The sequence below is a fragment of the Pan troglodytes genome, chromosome 9 (assembly GCF_028858775.2).
Source record: "Pan troglodytes isolate AG18354 chromosome 9, NHGRI_mPanTro3-v2.0_pri, whole genome shotgun sequence".
Classification (NCBI taxonomy): Eukaryota; Metazoa; Chordata; class Mammalia; order Primates; family Hominidae; genus Pan; species Pan troglodytes.
Window position 1 is genome coordinate 53,329,888 of NC_072407.2, and position 17,305 is coordinate 53,347,192.

At 35.9% G+C, this 17,305-nt stretch overlaps 1 protein-coding gene across 1 annotated transcript in view; it reads left to right on the top strand.

Moving 5' to 3' along the window:
- The window catches only part of LOC451709 (NADPH oxidase 4-like), a 78,479-nt gene extending 61,514 nt beyond the window's left edge, over positions 1-16,965 (top strand). The window contains exons 8-11 of the mRNA XM_054661779.2: positions 10,579-10,698; positions 12,607-12,715; positions 15,247-15,315; positions 16,838-16,965. Coding sequence (XP_054517754.2) covers positions 10,579-10,698; positions 12,607-12,715; positions 15,247-15,315; positions 16,838-16,942 — 403 coding nt within the window. The 3' untranslated portion in view covers positions 16,943-16,965. The remainder of the gene's footprint in view (positions 1-10,578; positions 10,699-12,606; positions 12,716-15,246; positions 15,316-16,837) is intronic.
- The last annotated feature ends 340 nt before the right edge of the window (positions 16,966-17,305 follow it).

Sequence of the window (17,305 nt, forward strand, 5' to 3'; positions counted from 1 at the left end):
TTCATCTCCTTGTACATCTACATCATAGCTCTTGGTTGACTAGGTGCATTGTCAATGAGCAGTAATTTAAAAAATTTATTTGTATAAATTTATGTGGTACATATGTAATTTTGATACATGGATAGATTGTGTAGTAGCCAAGTCAGGGCTTTTAGGGTATCCATCACCAGAATAACATACATTGTATGCAATAAGTAATTTCTCATTATTCACCCACTTCCTAGCCCCCCTGCAACATTTCAAGTCTCCACTGTCTATCATTCCATACTCTACGTCCATGTGTACACATCATCTAGCTCCCACTTTTAAGTGAGAACGTGAAGTATTTGACTTTCTGTGTCTGAGTTATTTCATTCAGGGTAATGGTCTACAGTTTTATCCATATTGCTGCAAAAGTCATTATTTTGTTCTTTTTTGTTCCTGAGTAGTATTTGATTATGTATATATACAGTATTTTCTTTATCCAATCATCCATTGATGGACACTTAGGTTGAATCCATTTCATTGTTATTGTTCCGGTGTGAGCTTTGCTTACTGCCTATGTGAGTAGTAATACTTTAGATAGAATCTTCTTTTTTTTTTTCTGGTGGGCTTAAAATATTCAGTAAACTATGCTATCTATAAACAGATGTGTTTTCATCTGGACTTTGTTCTTTTATTTATAGAATACAGACAGAGTAGATTTAGCATAATTCTTATGGGCCTTAAGTTTTTCAGAATGGTAAATGAGCATTGGCTTCAACTTAAAGTGATCAGCTACATTAGTCCATAGACAAGAGTCAGTCTATCCTTTGAAGCTTTGAAGCCAGGCATTGACTGCTCCTTTCCAGCTGTGAATACCGTAGATGGCATCTACCACTTGATGGCTGTCTTGTCTACATTGAAAATCTGTTGTTTAGTATAGTCACCTTCATCTATGATGTCTGCTAGATCTTCTAGATAATATACTGCAGCTTCTCCATCAGCACTTGCTGCTTTGCTTTGAACTTTTATATTATAGAGATGGCTTCTTTTCTTAAGCCTCATGAACCAACCTCTTCTAGCTTCAGACTTTTCTTCTGCAGCTTCCACATCTCTGTCAGCCTTCATGGAATAGAACAGAGTTAGGGCCTTGTTCTGGATTAGTCTTTGGCTTAAGAGAATGTTGTGTTGTGGCTGGTTTAATCATCCAGACCACTAAAACTTTCTCCGTATCAGCAATAAGGCTGTTTTGCTTTCTTATTATTCATATGTTCACTGAAGTAGCACTTATAATTTTCTTCAAAAACTTTTTCCCTTCCATTAGCAATTTGGCTCACTGTTTGGCACAAGAAGCCTAACTTTATGCCTATCTCAGCTTTCAACATGCCTTCCTCACTATGTTTAATCATGTCCAATTTTTGATTGAAGCAAGAGACATGCAACTCTCCTTTCACTTGAAACTTAGAAGCCATTTTAGAGTTGTTAAATGGCCTAAATTCAATATTGTTTTGTCTCAGGGAAGAGGATGGTCCCAGTTAAGGGAATGAGAAGGAGAAATGGTTGGTAGTTGCAGTCAGAACACACACATTTATTCATCATTGCAGATAACTGAAAGTCAAAGAATTTGTAGCTTTTAACATAAAAAAAAATCCGTAAATTTGAAAAATGAGTCAAACAATTAGAATGTATTTCATTCACAACCACTGTTATATGTATCTACATTGAGATTTTTTCCTCATTTTTCTGTTTGAAATATGTTTTAAGACCTAAAATATGGGTTACAAAGCAACTTCCTTGCCCTATAAAATTATACCATATCACAGACTATTTACAGATCATTGCATAACCAACATAGAGCATAACATTACTAACATGAACTCATTGTGCACTGGTTAGTGTGAGCTGTGGTAGTTTGGATTTGGACTGGGGTTTCTATTTAGTCAACATCGTGTCCCTATAATCTTTAACTTCCTGTTACCAAGAGACATCTAACAAATATTGAAATATGGAAATGTATGTCCTTTATTTAGGTGAAAAATATTCATGAAGAGAACTGACTAGTTCCGGAATGTATATGTGTATGTATGTGTATGTTTAAAGGAAAGGCATTTAAAAAATATCACCTGCAATGGTGCTTGGGAACACTCTTCTAAAATACAAGAATGTTCATTAATCAATTTTTACATTTGTGAGCTCTTATTTGACCCATTGCCAAAGCCAGGGCATCCATTCTCATCAGGATGTAATTGTAGACATTGCTCCATGAAAATTCTCAGAGCATGAATAGGTGTGACAATTGTCAGAAAGAGATAGATGAGTGGAAAGGAATAAAAAAAGAATGTGTATCTAATACAAAATGCATATTGTTGATTTATAGGTTGGAGGAAACAAATGGAGATAAAGAAGCAAGTTTTATTGCTAATAAACTCTGAAGGATTTAGGTTCATAACATATGTAGACTAGAGGGTAGTTATAATATATTTTTATCCTTGTAAATACAGCTTGGACATGTAAAATGTTTAAGTACATCTGATATAATTTTATCCATAAATTACTTGCAACCATTTTGGCAATTAAACCAGCAAAACATGACCCAGTGGCTCTGGAAGTTTTAACCACAATGTATGTAAACATATTGTGAAAATACAAGAATAAACTATTTCTACTTGGTTCTCATAAAGATCAAGTTCTCTGAGCTTCCTAATACCAGAACTGTTTAGAGAGGGGAATATCATTTATGACAAATTTTAGAGCTGTTCTTTTATGACTTGGTTTGCTGCCAAAGAACAACCTTCATTGTTTGGACAATAAAAGCAATGTCCTACCTCAATCTCATTGCTAATGGGCTATGTAAAAATGACTTCAAATGGTGATTTGGGGTAATACCCTTAAACTGCAAAGCCTCAGATGACCTTTCCACAGTCTGTTCTCCAGCTTATCCTCCTTTCTCTTTCCTAGCCAAGTTTTGAGTTCTTCTTCAAGACATCATCTATCTTTAATAATTTCTGTTCAATCTGCATGTCTGTAATGTACTTGTCATCTGATCCTGAGCCAAGTTATTTTATTTTATTTTATTTTTTAGACAGAGTCTCGCTCTGTCACCTAGGCCAGAGTGCAGTGGTGCGATTTCGGCTCACTGCAAGCTCCGCCTCCCAGGTTCAAGCAATTCTTCTGCCTCAGCCTCCCGAGTAGAAGGGTTTACAGGTGCGTGCCACCACACCGGGCTAATTTTTGTATTTTTAATAGCGACAAAGTTTCACCATAGTGGCCAGGCTGGTCTCGAACTCCTGACCTGGTGATCTACCTGTCTTGGTCTCCCAAAATGCTGGGATTACAGGTGTGAGCCACTGTGCCTGGCCCAAGTTATTTTTGTTTATAATAGTAACACATAATGAACACTACACATGCCAGGAATTGTGCTTTATATGCATTATTAATTTAATTCTTACTATTCCTCTATAAGTTAGGTAGTATTGTTTCCCTAATTTTACAGATAAGAGGACTGAGATTCAAAGAGGTAAATGCCCTACCCAAAGTCACATGGCAGAGCTGGGTCTCCAATCCAGATGTGTTTGGCCCCTCAAATTATACTTAACTTAGAAGTGGTGGGTCATTGAGGGATTACTCCCAGGTGGCTGAAAACTGTGTATGTGTGGAGCACATGTGTGCATGCATGTGCAAGCACACATACACTTGGAGTCGAGGTATAAGGAGAAATGTGGACAGGGCCTAGAATACCTTTTGTTTTCTGAGGCAAGGTCTCACTCTGTCACCCAAGCTGTAGTGCAGTGGTGCAAGCACAGCCCACTGCAGCCTCAACATCTTGGGCTTAAGCGAACCTCATGCCTTGGCCTCCAGTGTAGCTGGGACCACAGGTGTGTGCCACCAGGCCTGGCATATATATATACACATACATGTATGTGTGTATATATATATACACACATACATGTGTGTGTATATATATACACACATACATGTGTGTGTATATATATACACACATACATGTGTGTGTATACACACACATACATGTGTGTGTATATACACACATACATGTGTGTATATATATACACACATACATGTGTGTATATGTATACAATACATGTGTGTATATGTATACACATACATGTGTGTATATATATACACACACATACATGTGTGTGTATATATATACACATACATGTGTGTATATATAACACACACATATATATATACACATATATACACACATATATATACATATATACACACATATATATACATATATACACATATATATACATATATACACATATATACATATATACACATATATACATATATATACACACACATATATATGCATATATATATACACATATATATATAATTTTTTTTTTAGATACATAGATTTTTTTTTTTTTGAGATGAAGTCTTACTCTGTTACCCAGGTTGGAGTGCAATGGTACGATCTCTGCTCACTGCAACTTCTGCCTCCCAGATTCAAGAAATTTTCCTGCCTCAGCCTCCCAAGTAGCTGGGATTACAGGTGTGTGCTACCTTGCCCAGCTAATTTTTGTATTTTTAGTAGAGACAAGGTTTCACCATATTGGCCAGGCTCGTCTTGAACTCCTGATTCTGGTGATCCGCCTGCCTTGACCTCCCGAAGTGCTGGGATTACAGGCATAAGCCACCACACCTGGCCAGAGACATAGGTCTTATCACATTGTTATCACAGGCCTGGTCTTTGTTGCACAGGCTAGTCTTGAACTCCTAGCCTCAAGCTATCATCCCACCTCAGCCTCCCAAAATATTGGGATTACAGGTATGAGCCACTGCATCTGGCCTGGACTGCCACTTAAATGACCTTGGACTTTGTTGTAAAGACAATGAAGACCCATGAAAGGATTTTAAGCCAAGGAGAAAGATAATCAGACTTACATTTTTATAGATTTCTCATGAAAGTAGAGAGGTACATGAGGTACTACATGGGGCCAGCACACAAGCTAGTTGGCAATTTCATATTCAGGCAGGAAATGATAATGGATTCGTACTGTGGTAATAGTAATATGGAAGATCAGATAGATGTCTAAGGGTGTTAGGAGGCATAATTAACAGAATGTGATGACTATTATGCAAGAAGGAGAGGAGGAGAGAGAGGGAGAAGGAAAGAGCTTTGGGTGGCTTCAAGCTTTTTCACTTGAGTCACATTCTGGTTTAAGTCCTCATGATTGAGGGAGAGTGGCAATCTGAGCAACTTTATGTTGACTTTTTGTTCTGTATTACAAATGATGATAATGGAGATATCTTCCTTCTAATGTTGCTTTGAGGAATGCCCAATGCATGACACAATTCTTTCTTGTAAGTCTTTGTGATATTTAAATAAAATCATAGAAAGCACCTGGCCTCTTGCAAAAGTGAATTTTCATCACCATTCTCATTGTCAGCTCTGTTCTGCCATTTCTCAAAGCCATTGCTTGCCTCAGGGCAGGGGGAAAGGCTCTGCCATGTGGGCTGCTTTTGTATCTTCAATCCATTCTAAATCCTGTCAGAAGGGATGCATTGTCCTATCTGGTAGAGGTGGCTCTGGGTGATATGCTCTGCTTGGATTAATCAGGAAGGAGCCCTTTCCCTTGTGTGTCTGCCTATTTGTGGTAGTGGTTATTCTGGTACAGTTTCTACAAGCACAGTAATTCATAAGATTTTCCACAGTACACATATTGTCTTTCATTAGAGAATTACTGTCTTTCATCTTCTAATCCTTAAATTTAGGCTTTCTTTTGTATAGTATGTGAAATTCGAATACCTGGATGGCAAGAGATCTAAAAGGTAGTATTCTGACTAGAGTGTGGAATGTAGTTATAAGAATGCCTAATGCTATTGATGTTTGCAAAACTAGGCAAGTAGGATGTCCAAAGAACTCTGGTCTATCAGCGGGTAGTGGATCCCAACCCCTGGGCTGGGATTCACAAGGCAAAACCCTGTCATCAGGACTGTAAAACTGAGGCACCGCTTAAATTGTAAAGATTTTGGCTCAGAGATGTAAGTCAAGAAGCTGTGTTAGTGCAAGGCTAATGAGCAAGCAATAAACGAGCCTTAGTGCTGACTGAGAGCACAAGTCATTCCTGACTCAGATAAGAATTGGTTGAAGGACAGGGCCAAGCTGAGTCTATAGCTAGAGGTTCGGTGGCTAAAATTTCAGAACAAGTTGGGGATGTAGCCACTTTCTGGAGATAGATTAAGCACAGGTAAATCTCCGTCTAGTGCCTTTGAGAGCCATTTTCTTTCTTTGTTACCCCATCCTGCATTCAGCTGCCATACATCTTTTCAGACTCTTTAGTTTTTAGGTTTGAGGGATTTTTGTTGTTTATTTGGGTTTTTTTTTTTTTTTTTGGGCAGAAATTGTCAGTCGACAAAGTAGCCTGAAGTCCTTCCTTTGTTAAAAATCTTATATTAAATGTATCCATTCATAATGGTTATTGGAGTATAATTTTGTTAGCATGATTATTTTATGGGGACTCCTTGCCAAAGAACTTTTATCCTTGCAGACTTTAAATTAATTAATTTGTAAGGCCTTGACTGAATCATTCAGAATTCCAAGAGATAAACATCAAATTGTTTTTTTTCCAGTGTTCCTTTTAACATGAGATTGCATTAGATAATAATTACAAATTATTGTAAGTGGGCTTGAGTTCTTGATTTGGCTCTCAGCTTGAATATTACTGGTATATGGAAATGCTGCTGATTTTTGTGCATTGACTTTGTATACTGAAACTACTGAAGTCATTTATCAGTTCTCTTGGCAGAGTAGGTTTTTCTAGGTATAGAAGCAAATCATCAGCAAAGAGAGATAGTATGACTTCATTTCTTATTTGGATGCCTTTCCTTTCTTTCTCCTACTTGATTGCTCTGGCTAGGACTTCCAGTGCTATGTTGAATAAGAGTGGTGAGAGTGGGCGTCCTTGTCTTGTTCTGGTTCTCAAGGGAAACACATCCACCTTTTGCCAATTCAGGATCGTGTTGGTTGTGGGTTTGTCATAGATGGCTCTTATTATTTTGAGGTATGTTCCTTATATGCCTAGTTTATTGAGGGTTTTTACCATAAAGGGATGTTGGATTTTATCAAAAACTTCTTCTGCATCTATTGAGATGAAAATAGGTTATTTGTTTTTATTTATGTTTACATGCAAAAACAGAAAACTAAACATTGGGTACACATAGACATGAAGATGGAAACAATAGACACTGGGGAATACAAGATGTGGGAGGGAAAGGGGCAGGGATTGAAAAAAATTACCTACCTGTATTGAATGCTGCTGTACACTGCAGAGTACAGTATTGGTTGTTTAAGCTCATGATCATGTGTCTGGCTGGAAGCTGTGGCAGCTGCCCAGCATCATGAGAGAATATTGTACCAAATACTACTAGTGCAGGAAAAGGTCAAAATTCAAAATTTTAAGTACAGTCTCTATTGAATACATATTGCTTTCACTCCATCATAAAGTCAAAAAAAATTAAATTGAACCATCCTAAGTTGGGGACCCTCTGTAAAATCACCACCTGCACCAGCTCACTCCTGATCCTCCTTACCTGCTCTGTCAGCAACATCAGTAGCTCCTGGGGGAATGGTGAAAACTATAAATGCTCAGATTTCTGAGTCAGCAAGTCTCGGGGTAGGGCCTAGCATTCTGTGTTTTAACAAGCCTGCAGGAAATTTTGATACACAGTAAAATTTGAAAGCCATCAAGGGAGAACCATCGTAGGCTTTCTAAACTCACTCCTTTTGTTTGTTGTTTCTATTGATATGATTAGCTCCTGAGACTAGAATGGTCTAAAACTGCAATAACATCCTCTCCTGAGGAATAGTTTATCACACTCACTTTTTTCCTACATGAAGAGAGAATTGTTAGATGATAATTGTCCTGGAAACTTTCTTTGTTTTTACCTTTATATAATACCCCTCACCAAAATAATTGGTAATTGTAAAGATTATTATCTGATTATTAACAAACTAAGCTTTGGAGTTAGACTCAGAATGAATTTAGTAAAAGTCATCCCCCCTTAATATAAGTGTGACCTTAAGAAAATTATTTAACCTTTTTCAGTTTTAGTTCCCAATGCAATAAAATAGGCATTATACTTTCCTATGAAAATTGTTGTGTGGATTAACAGTGAAGGTATACATAGAACATTCAGTACCAACCTTGGATTAAATGTTCGGTGAAGAGTATCCATTGTTAATATAGCTTATTTTAGGTTTCTGAGGTAAGAGTCTCAGGCATGTCTTGAAAAAGAAAAAAAATTTTGGACACTGAGTTTTACTCTGTCACCCAGGCAGGAGTGCAGTGGTGTGATCATAGCTCACTGCAGTCTCAACCTCCTGGACTCAAGCCATCCTCCTGCCTCAGCCTCCCTAGTACCTGGGATTACAAGCACGTGCCACCGTGTCCAGCTAACACTTAAGACAAGGGTCTCATTTTGTTGCTCAGGCTGGGCCCAAAATTCTGGCCCTAAGCAATCCTCCTGCCTCAGCCTCCCTAACTGCTGGGATTACAGATGTGAGCCACTGCACCAGACCCTTGAAATTTTTTATTAATTAAAAGAACTGTTTAAAGTGACAGATGATCAGAGAAGATTTTAAAAGGCAAATATTTTTCAAAAATTTACACTTATATGAACATTAAATGTTGTAAATTACAAACCTTTACTTTTAATAATAGTATAATATTTATTATATTATTCTTAAATATCTAATATTTATCAGGTTCTTACTATGTTCAGGCACCATGTTAAAAGCTTTAACAAGTATATTCACACTCAGCCACAAAAAACAGAAACGTAGCTTGAAACTCATTAAGCTTAATAAAAGATTTAAATCAGTTTTTTTAAATGTAAATAAATTCTACTTTCAAAGGAAAAACTTAAATGTCAAAAAATGTTTATATACTTTTGAGTGGGTCAGGGAAGAAGACATCTCTTATCCTTAGAATTATCTTAGATACACAATCCTTCATAAAGGATCTTTTCATTAGTTATCAACTGAAATTTAAAAATATATGAAGTTGATTTCATCTCTACTATGTTATAGCAAGACTTTAAAGAGTTGCCTTTAATTTCTACAATCTGGTTACATATATTATGATAATAGCAACATAACATTCTTTTAAAGAACATGGACTATGATAGAGAGAAAGTCACTGCTCATAAATGAAAGGCAGTGTATTTCACACATTAATCAGATTAAATATGTAAAAAAAGTGGTTTAAGTAGTTTCCATTTCCATCTCCCTCAAAAAACCAGATGTCATGAAGTAGTCAAATACTAATAATTTTATCTTCTTATTTTTCCCAAGAAAAGCAAAATTTTCCCTCTCCTGGTATTAAAAAAAATTTTTTTTCAAATGAAAACCAACTGATTCTCTAAGGGCCTTGAAACCAAATTCCCACCTACATTTCCCAGCTCATACTGGACTTAGCCCATTTCTTGCATCAATACTGGGCCTCGCAGAAGGCCTGTCAGTATAACGGCACTCATTGATGCCGTTAACAAAATGTATTTCTGATATTTGTGTGGCCCTCTACAATTCTTAGCACACTTTTTTTCTGTAGCATCCCATCTTATTGACCCTTTTGTAGATGAAAGAAATCCACTTTAGGAGGACAAGTTACTTGTCTGGAATCCCAGCCTTAGTAAATGACTAGAACGCTGAGTTCTAGTCGTCCTGTCCAAAGTTATTTCAAAACACCAAAGAATAGCTTTGTGGGGAGTGGGGTGGGTGTGTGTGTGTGGGTGTGTAGCTCAGAAAGCAGACCAGTAGGAAGGAGGGGGCAGTGGCCAAAATATAGTCACACAACCAAAACAGATGCAGGGAGTCTGAGAAATGTAGTATTTTGGCTGGACTTTTTGCTTCCCTGAATAAAATTAATTGTCTGTTACTAAGAAAGAATGGGAGGATGAATATTATATGAACAATTAGCATTTCCATTGCAGTTAAGAAGGATTTCTCTATGCTCTCTCTCTCTCTCTCTCTGTCTCACACTCACATACTTGAATATATAAACATGAGCAGAGTGGTTAGAGCTTCAGAGCTTCCTTTGTGATTGTCCTTTACAGCTAAAGAACTATCGGTTCGTAAGTAAAGTTCTATACTTATGAACAACCAGGGCAAGAGGAGGGACGGTGTTAGATTCTTTTCCTTACTCCTAATTATTTTTCTGTTCACATAGTAAATGTTTAAATAAGTATTTCCTGTACTGATCTAGCCATTGAAAAAATGTTTATTGAATTTAGATACAGTAAAGCAATTCTTACTATAATTTAGTCATATATAGTAATCTAATATGATCAGAGCTTTAACTTGTCCTTAGCTACCTGGCATGATCATATTTACATTACCCTATACTTTTAATTAATGGTTCCCTCAAAAAAGGCACACTTAGAAACAGATGTATTTGTTTTAATCTTTACACTTCATAAACAACATCTGCTACTCCTTTAGGCTAATCAGTATGAGAAACCATGAAATAAGGCCTGACCCATCACAAAATCTAGAGATTGCATTCAGCATGTTTGCTATATGGTACAGAAAATTAATTTCACTTATTTTCATTTTTTTCCCGCCTTTTTCTGACTGCTCTACAGGCTGTATATTGATGGTCCTTTTGGAAGTCCATTTGAGGAATCACTGAACTATGAGGTCAGCCTCTGCGTGGCTGGTGGCATTGGAGTAACTCCATTTGCATCAATACTCAACACCCTGTTGTATGTCATTTTGATCTATTTTGTTAATCCAAATAGAGAACTGCCAATATTTCTGATATCTCTCTTTTTAGTATAAAATAATTCCTTATTGAATTATTCTACTTGTTGATCAAGGACTTCCATTTACTGATTGATGAGGGGAATAATTCAGTGATTCTCAACATGTGGTCTGTGGCTACTAGCATATTCTCTTGTAGAAAGATGTCATATCACAGTTATGCACTCCTCTGTCCTTTTCCTTTGTTAAAAGTCATTCGCCTCCATCCTTCATTTTCTGTGTCCTCATCAGCGGTAAGTGGTTCTACTCATTCATTCAGTCAACAAATATTTTTGAGCACCCATGTGCCAATAGGTCTTACAGGTATTGGGAAGACAGCAATGAATGAAAACAGAGACCCTGCCCTTAAAAAGCTTACGTTCAAATGGGGCAGGTAAAAAAGAAAGCAATGAAAAATATAAATAAAATTATTTCAGAAAATATTAGAATTATGACAAAAGGTAGACATCAATCGATATGGAAATAAAGGGCTGGGTTTATTGTTGAAATATGGTCCGGCTTTTCTGAGATGACAACTGAACACATCATTCCTTCATTTGTTACTTAGCAAATTTACAACAGACTAAAGAAAGTAACTTCAAAGGTGAAATTGTGGCCGGGCACATTGGCTCACACCTGTAATCCCAGCACTTTGGGAGGCCGAGGCAGGTGGATCGCTTGATGCCAGGAGTTCAAGACCAGCCTGGCCAACATGGTGAAACCCTGTCTCTACTAACAATACAGAAAGCACCCAGGCCTGGTTGTGCATGCCTGTAATCCCAGCTACTCCAGAGGCTGAGGCACGAGAATCTCTTGAACCTGGGAGGTGGAGGTTGCAGTGAGGGGAGATGGCACCACTGCACTCCAGCCTGGGTGACAGAGCGAGACTCTGCCAAAAAAAAAAAAAAAAAAAAAAAAAAAAAAAGGTGAAATTGTCTGACCAGGAAATACTAAACTAAAACTTATTTTAGTTTCAGGATTGTAAGTAAAAGTTAATTGATTGATATTCTTATGAAAACACAAAGCAAAATGAAAAGTAGAAAGTTATTCTCATATCTATTCAATTTACTTTTTTTTTTGCAGAACCAAAAAAGCAATAATAAATTTAAGTGATGTGGTTGAATGATATTTTATTTCAGTTTTAAATACTAGATGTAAATTTGGTACTTTCTGGTGGTTCTTACAAAAATGATCATGCTCCAAGCCAGAAATAGTTTGTTTCTGACAACACATTACAAGTTATTTGGATACCTAATGTTATGAAAAAGGAAGAACATTTTCTTAACCTCAAACCTACTTTATAAATGGGGATGCAAACTTGGAATTCTGAGTTGCTGGAATGCATTACATCGTACATGATTGTGAAATCTCTTTCTTTAATGATTTTTAAGAGGGGATAAACAACCAAGTTTCTGGAATGGTTTTGGCTCATTTTGCCAAAAAGCCAGGGCAAGACTGAATGACCATTGGAGCCCTACTGAGTCTGTGATAGAATTCACTGAAAGTTGAAAACTTGTTTTTTTCTGTGATGCAGAGCCCAATATTATTCTGGTCCAGTTCAGTTATGGCCTTCAACTGGAAATGGATGATATGCATACTTGTGAATATTATTCACACTTAAATTCATTTAACACTTAAACACCTAAATTCATGAAGTGTGTCATATCCTTGAGTCAGTATATTGCATATTAAATTCATTTAGTTCTTGTGCTATCAGATGCTAGAATGTAAATGACTGATTTTTCTATTGGTTTCTATTGGATATTTCTATTGGTTGCTTACTAATGAAAAGGAAACTTTCAAAAATATACAAATTCTTTAATATTTGTGTTTGTCATCCTAATCACTATCATGTTATTTTAATTTTAAAGGGATGACTGGAAACCATACAAGCTTAGAAGACTATACTTTATTTGGGTATGCAGAGATATCCAGTCCTTCCATTGGTTTGCAGACTTACTCTGTATGTTGCATAACAAGGTAACATTAGGGTTGGTTCTAGTTTTGCAATTTTTCAAATTAAAAATGTTATATCTTTTATATTACAAGAGCAATAAATGCTTGCCATAGAATAAACCATAGAAATTATGCAGATAAGTAGCAAGGAAAGAAATAAGTCTCTTAAACATAAAAAATCAGAGATAATATCTGTTAGCAATTAGGCACACATCTTTTCAGATATGGATATTTGTGAGTATATATTTTAACATAGAAACATTCATTTCTATGTTTTAACATAGGGTGTTTCACATTGAAATGTATGCATATGGCTAAAGGTGATGAGGAAGACAATGGAGGGAAATACCAGAAGGCTCCTGCTGTAACACCTTCCATCCTTTGTTCTGATAGCACTTACCCTTGATTGCCATCTTTAATACTGCAAATCACCAGACTTTTTGGTATACGATACAAATCTCAAAAATCCCAAATTCTGTGTTTTATTTTTTGCAGAGATAAAGCAGGAATCTTTTCCTATCCTACCTGTAACATTTGACCTATTTATCTTTATTCACATTATACAAGTGATACACATATGCATCCTTGTTACAAATATTTCAAACAATTCTGATAAAGTAAAATCCTCTCTTACTACCTTCGCTACCTAATCTATGTAAACAGAGGTAACTATTAAGTGTTCTATAAATTATATCATACTATCTATATTGTTTATGCAAATTCCTTTATTAATTGATTACTATGTCTTGACTATTTTTTGGTATTAGTGCATATAGAACTGCCTCATTGTTTTTCCCGGTGCCAACAATTAGAGATGATAGACCCACCTGATTCTTTTAGAGTATTTCATTGTATAGATATATCTAGCTTACTGAACAATTCTCTAATGTTAGATACTTTTTTATTACAAAGAATACTGAAATGGATATCATTATATATACCTCTTTGTGCATGCATTCACTCATTCAGTCATTCTATCATTCAGTGTATATTTATTAACTGCTAACTATCAATCTGAAACTATTCTAGGATCTGAAACCTCATCAGGTGGCAAAATAAAACCAAGTTTCTGATCTCATGTGGTTTACATTCTAAGGGGGCAAGATAGACAACAACCAATAAATACATCGAGCATCAGGTTCTGAGATTCGGGTTAGGACAAAGAAGGAAGGGAAAGTAGGAGTAAAGCAGCGTAAACAGTAGAGAGTGTGTTAATTTATATTGCACGTTCAGGAACAACCATCAAACAAAATGTTATAATGCCATTTGAGCAGACTTGACTGAAGTGAATGAGCAGACTAGACACATATTTTGGAGAAAAAAAATCAAGATAGAGAAACCTAACTTCATAGGCAAGGGCTCTGAGGCAGCGCTATGCTTGGTGTCCTGAAAGAAGAGAAAGGAGATCTGTGTGGATGAAGCAGAGTAAGAAAGAGAAAGAATAGTAGGACAGGCAATTAGAGAGGTAGTGTCTGTGCTTTTCTGGGAAGAGGTGGATTAGGTAAGTCCTCCAGACTTTATGCAAAGTAAATAAATAAAAATAAATGAAAACATTAGTTCTGGATATGTACCTAGAAGAATTAAAAGCAGGCAATTGGACAGATATTTGTATGCCAATGCCCATAGAAGCATTATTCACAATAGCCAAAGGATGGAAACAACCCAAATATTCATCAATAGTTGAATGGATAAACAAATTATGATATACACATACAATGCAAAACTATTCAGCCTTACAAAGGAAGGAAATTATGACACATAGTACATGGATGAACTTTGAAGACACAATGCTAAATGAAATATGCCAGACACGAAAGCACAAATATATTATGCTGCCACTTATAGGAGGTCCCTAGAGTAGTTTAATTTGCAGAGGCAGGAAGTAGAATAGTCTCTACATATGCATCCTTGCTAAAAATATTTCAAACAATTCAGATACAGTAAAATCCTCTCAGGTTGCCAAAGCCTTCGGGGAGGGGGAAATGAGGGGGTTGTTGTTCCATATTTTTTTCTAGACTATTTATTTTTGCAGGTATATTTTTGCCTTGTGCATTTTTGTGCAAGAGAAACCAGAGCCCATTGCTGAATAAGTGGAAGGCAGGAACAGGAAAAAGTGTCTATTTGTGTTGTTTTATATTTGCTAGCATGCATAAATTAAATTACTATTGTCTTTTTTTCTCAAGAAAATCATGTTCTTGATGAGTAAACTGGTACAATTTTGAGACTCTTAAGGAATAAAATAAGGAGTATTTCAGAAGGACAAATATTTGTATAGCATTTAGCATGCTAAATTTTCTATCTATAAAGATAACAGAAAATTATTCCCTACCACTACCATCATCAGACCTAATTCATACCAAGAGGCCAGATTATTAACGTTAGAATCTGTTATATATATTTGTGTGTATGTATGTGTGTGTGTATTCATTTTCTTATAGATATTGACTATGATAAGCTAGGTTGTGTTAAATTCTAGAATCACATGTTAGAATAGGAGAAAATCTGAGTATACCCACAGAATTGTAATAAGTCTATTCCTTTTTCTGTCCTCTCAGTTTTGGCAAGAGAACAGACCTGACTATGTCAACATCCAGCTGTACCTCAGTCAAACAGATGGGATACAGGTATCGTAAATTAAACAAGCCTGTTGATAATAGATTTACTGTAGGAGCTGTGGTGGAAGAAAATTCCTGCAGGTGGTTCGAACAGAAGTTTCCTAGAGGAAAGCCTCCTTTGGAATATGTCCAGAAAAGTCATAGCTTGTCCTTGAAGTCAACCATATTATGCCTTCCATTTGTCCTTCTCACAGGGAGCTGGGGCAGACTCATAAGGTCAGACCTTTTGAGTCTGCCCCTCCCCTCTTCACTATCGCCTCAAGTTCTTCTGAAATTCAGACTACACATGAACAGCCTTGTGATTTCTTTTTATTGATGGCATGTTTTATGTGGAGAGAGAAGATGAGTTCATATACAATTAAGCTTATTTCTAGACAAAGAAAACTAAAAAATAATGATAGCCATCATGCATTATTTATTTACTGTCTTAGGAACTGTGCTAATAATTTCACATATATTAGTTTATGTAATTAAAACAGAGTCAAGCAGTTAATGTTATTCCCATTTTGCAAGTGATGAAACTAATATTTGAAGACAACATTGAAGAGCTGGACTGGTGTATAAATCTAGGCATGAATGCATTCACAAATTTTATTTTGGTACTTTTTGTCATACATTTTCACAATACTTCGAATATAAAATTTGAATGTTTTCAGTTACCTCAAAACTAATCTAACTCTAATTTTCCCAGTCATATTTCTCCCCTACTTGGTATGTAAAAAGTATTTCATTTTACCAGTCTCATGAAGTAAGTCAATATCACTTTTCCTCCTGGTATTGCGATAATTAAGGTATGAAGCATAATTTGTATCTGGTTCGCAGTTTGCCTGCCTGGGACTCAGATACTTCCTCCTTTCTCCGCAGTTCACTCTGACTCTTCACATTGATTTAGATCTAATGCTCTGTTAATTGCAAACAGGAGCCCGTTCACAGCCATTTGTTGATAGACCCAATTTTGGAGTTCTGCTGTTGTGAGCTGTCTTGTCTAGGATCATTTCCCCAAATTTACGATGACAATTTGTAGTATTTTACTTATATAATGAGCCAAATATGACAACTGTATCTGTGGTGCCAAAATACTTCAATGAAGTCCATGTGCTGAGCCTTTTTGAGATTGACCAATTAGAATTCATGCTTTGTCTTACATTGCAGTTCTTTAAAGATGAAACGACTAACTGAAATCTAAGAAAATTAGCCATTTGTCAGAATGGCATTCAAGGAGATTAGTTCTAACAATTAGTTCTAACAATTAATTCATTTAAAAATCAAATTTTTGTACCTTTTTACCAGAATAGATTTTGTTTGTTTGTTTAAAAACAAACACATGGAATTCAAGGAGATAATGGATTTTAAAAGAAAGGAGAAAGGAAATGATATTTTGAAATAATTCTACGTAATAGGTTGCCATTTGATACTTACATTCTTTATATCACAGCAATTTGGTGGGAAGCCGCAGCACCAGTAGAAACGATGTTAGAGAACTAGGTTACTTAACTAAATCTCGAATAATGTAGTGCTTTCTTTTTGGCAGAAGATAATTGGAGAAAAATATCATGCACTGAATTCAAGACTGTTTCTTGGACGTCCTCGGTGGAAACTTTTGTTTGATGAAATAGCAAAATACAACAGAGGGTAAGTACTATACCTCAAAAATTTGATATGTGGCTAATAAATTAATTAAAATATTTTCAAATAATTACATGAAGTTTGAAAATGAATTGGCAATGAGTTTACAAATGACAAATTCACTGAAACACTCTTTCACTATCAAAGGAAGAAGTAAGGCAGGTATCGTCCTACATTTCTGTAATTCCAAATAATTAAAGTTTGGCATAGAAATAGTCTATAATGTATTTATGAACTAAACTCTCCTATCTGATTATAAATTTGTATAGGCCTATATTAAAAATGGGTATTCGCTCCCACAGCATATATCAGGTGATCCTAGGAAAAGTTTTCAAAATCATGTTTCCAAACAAAGAACTTTACAATTAGTTCT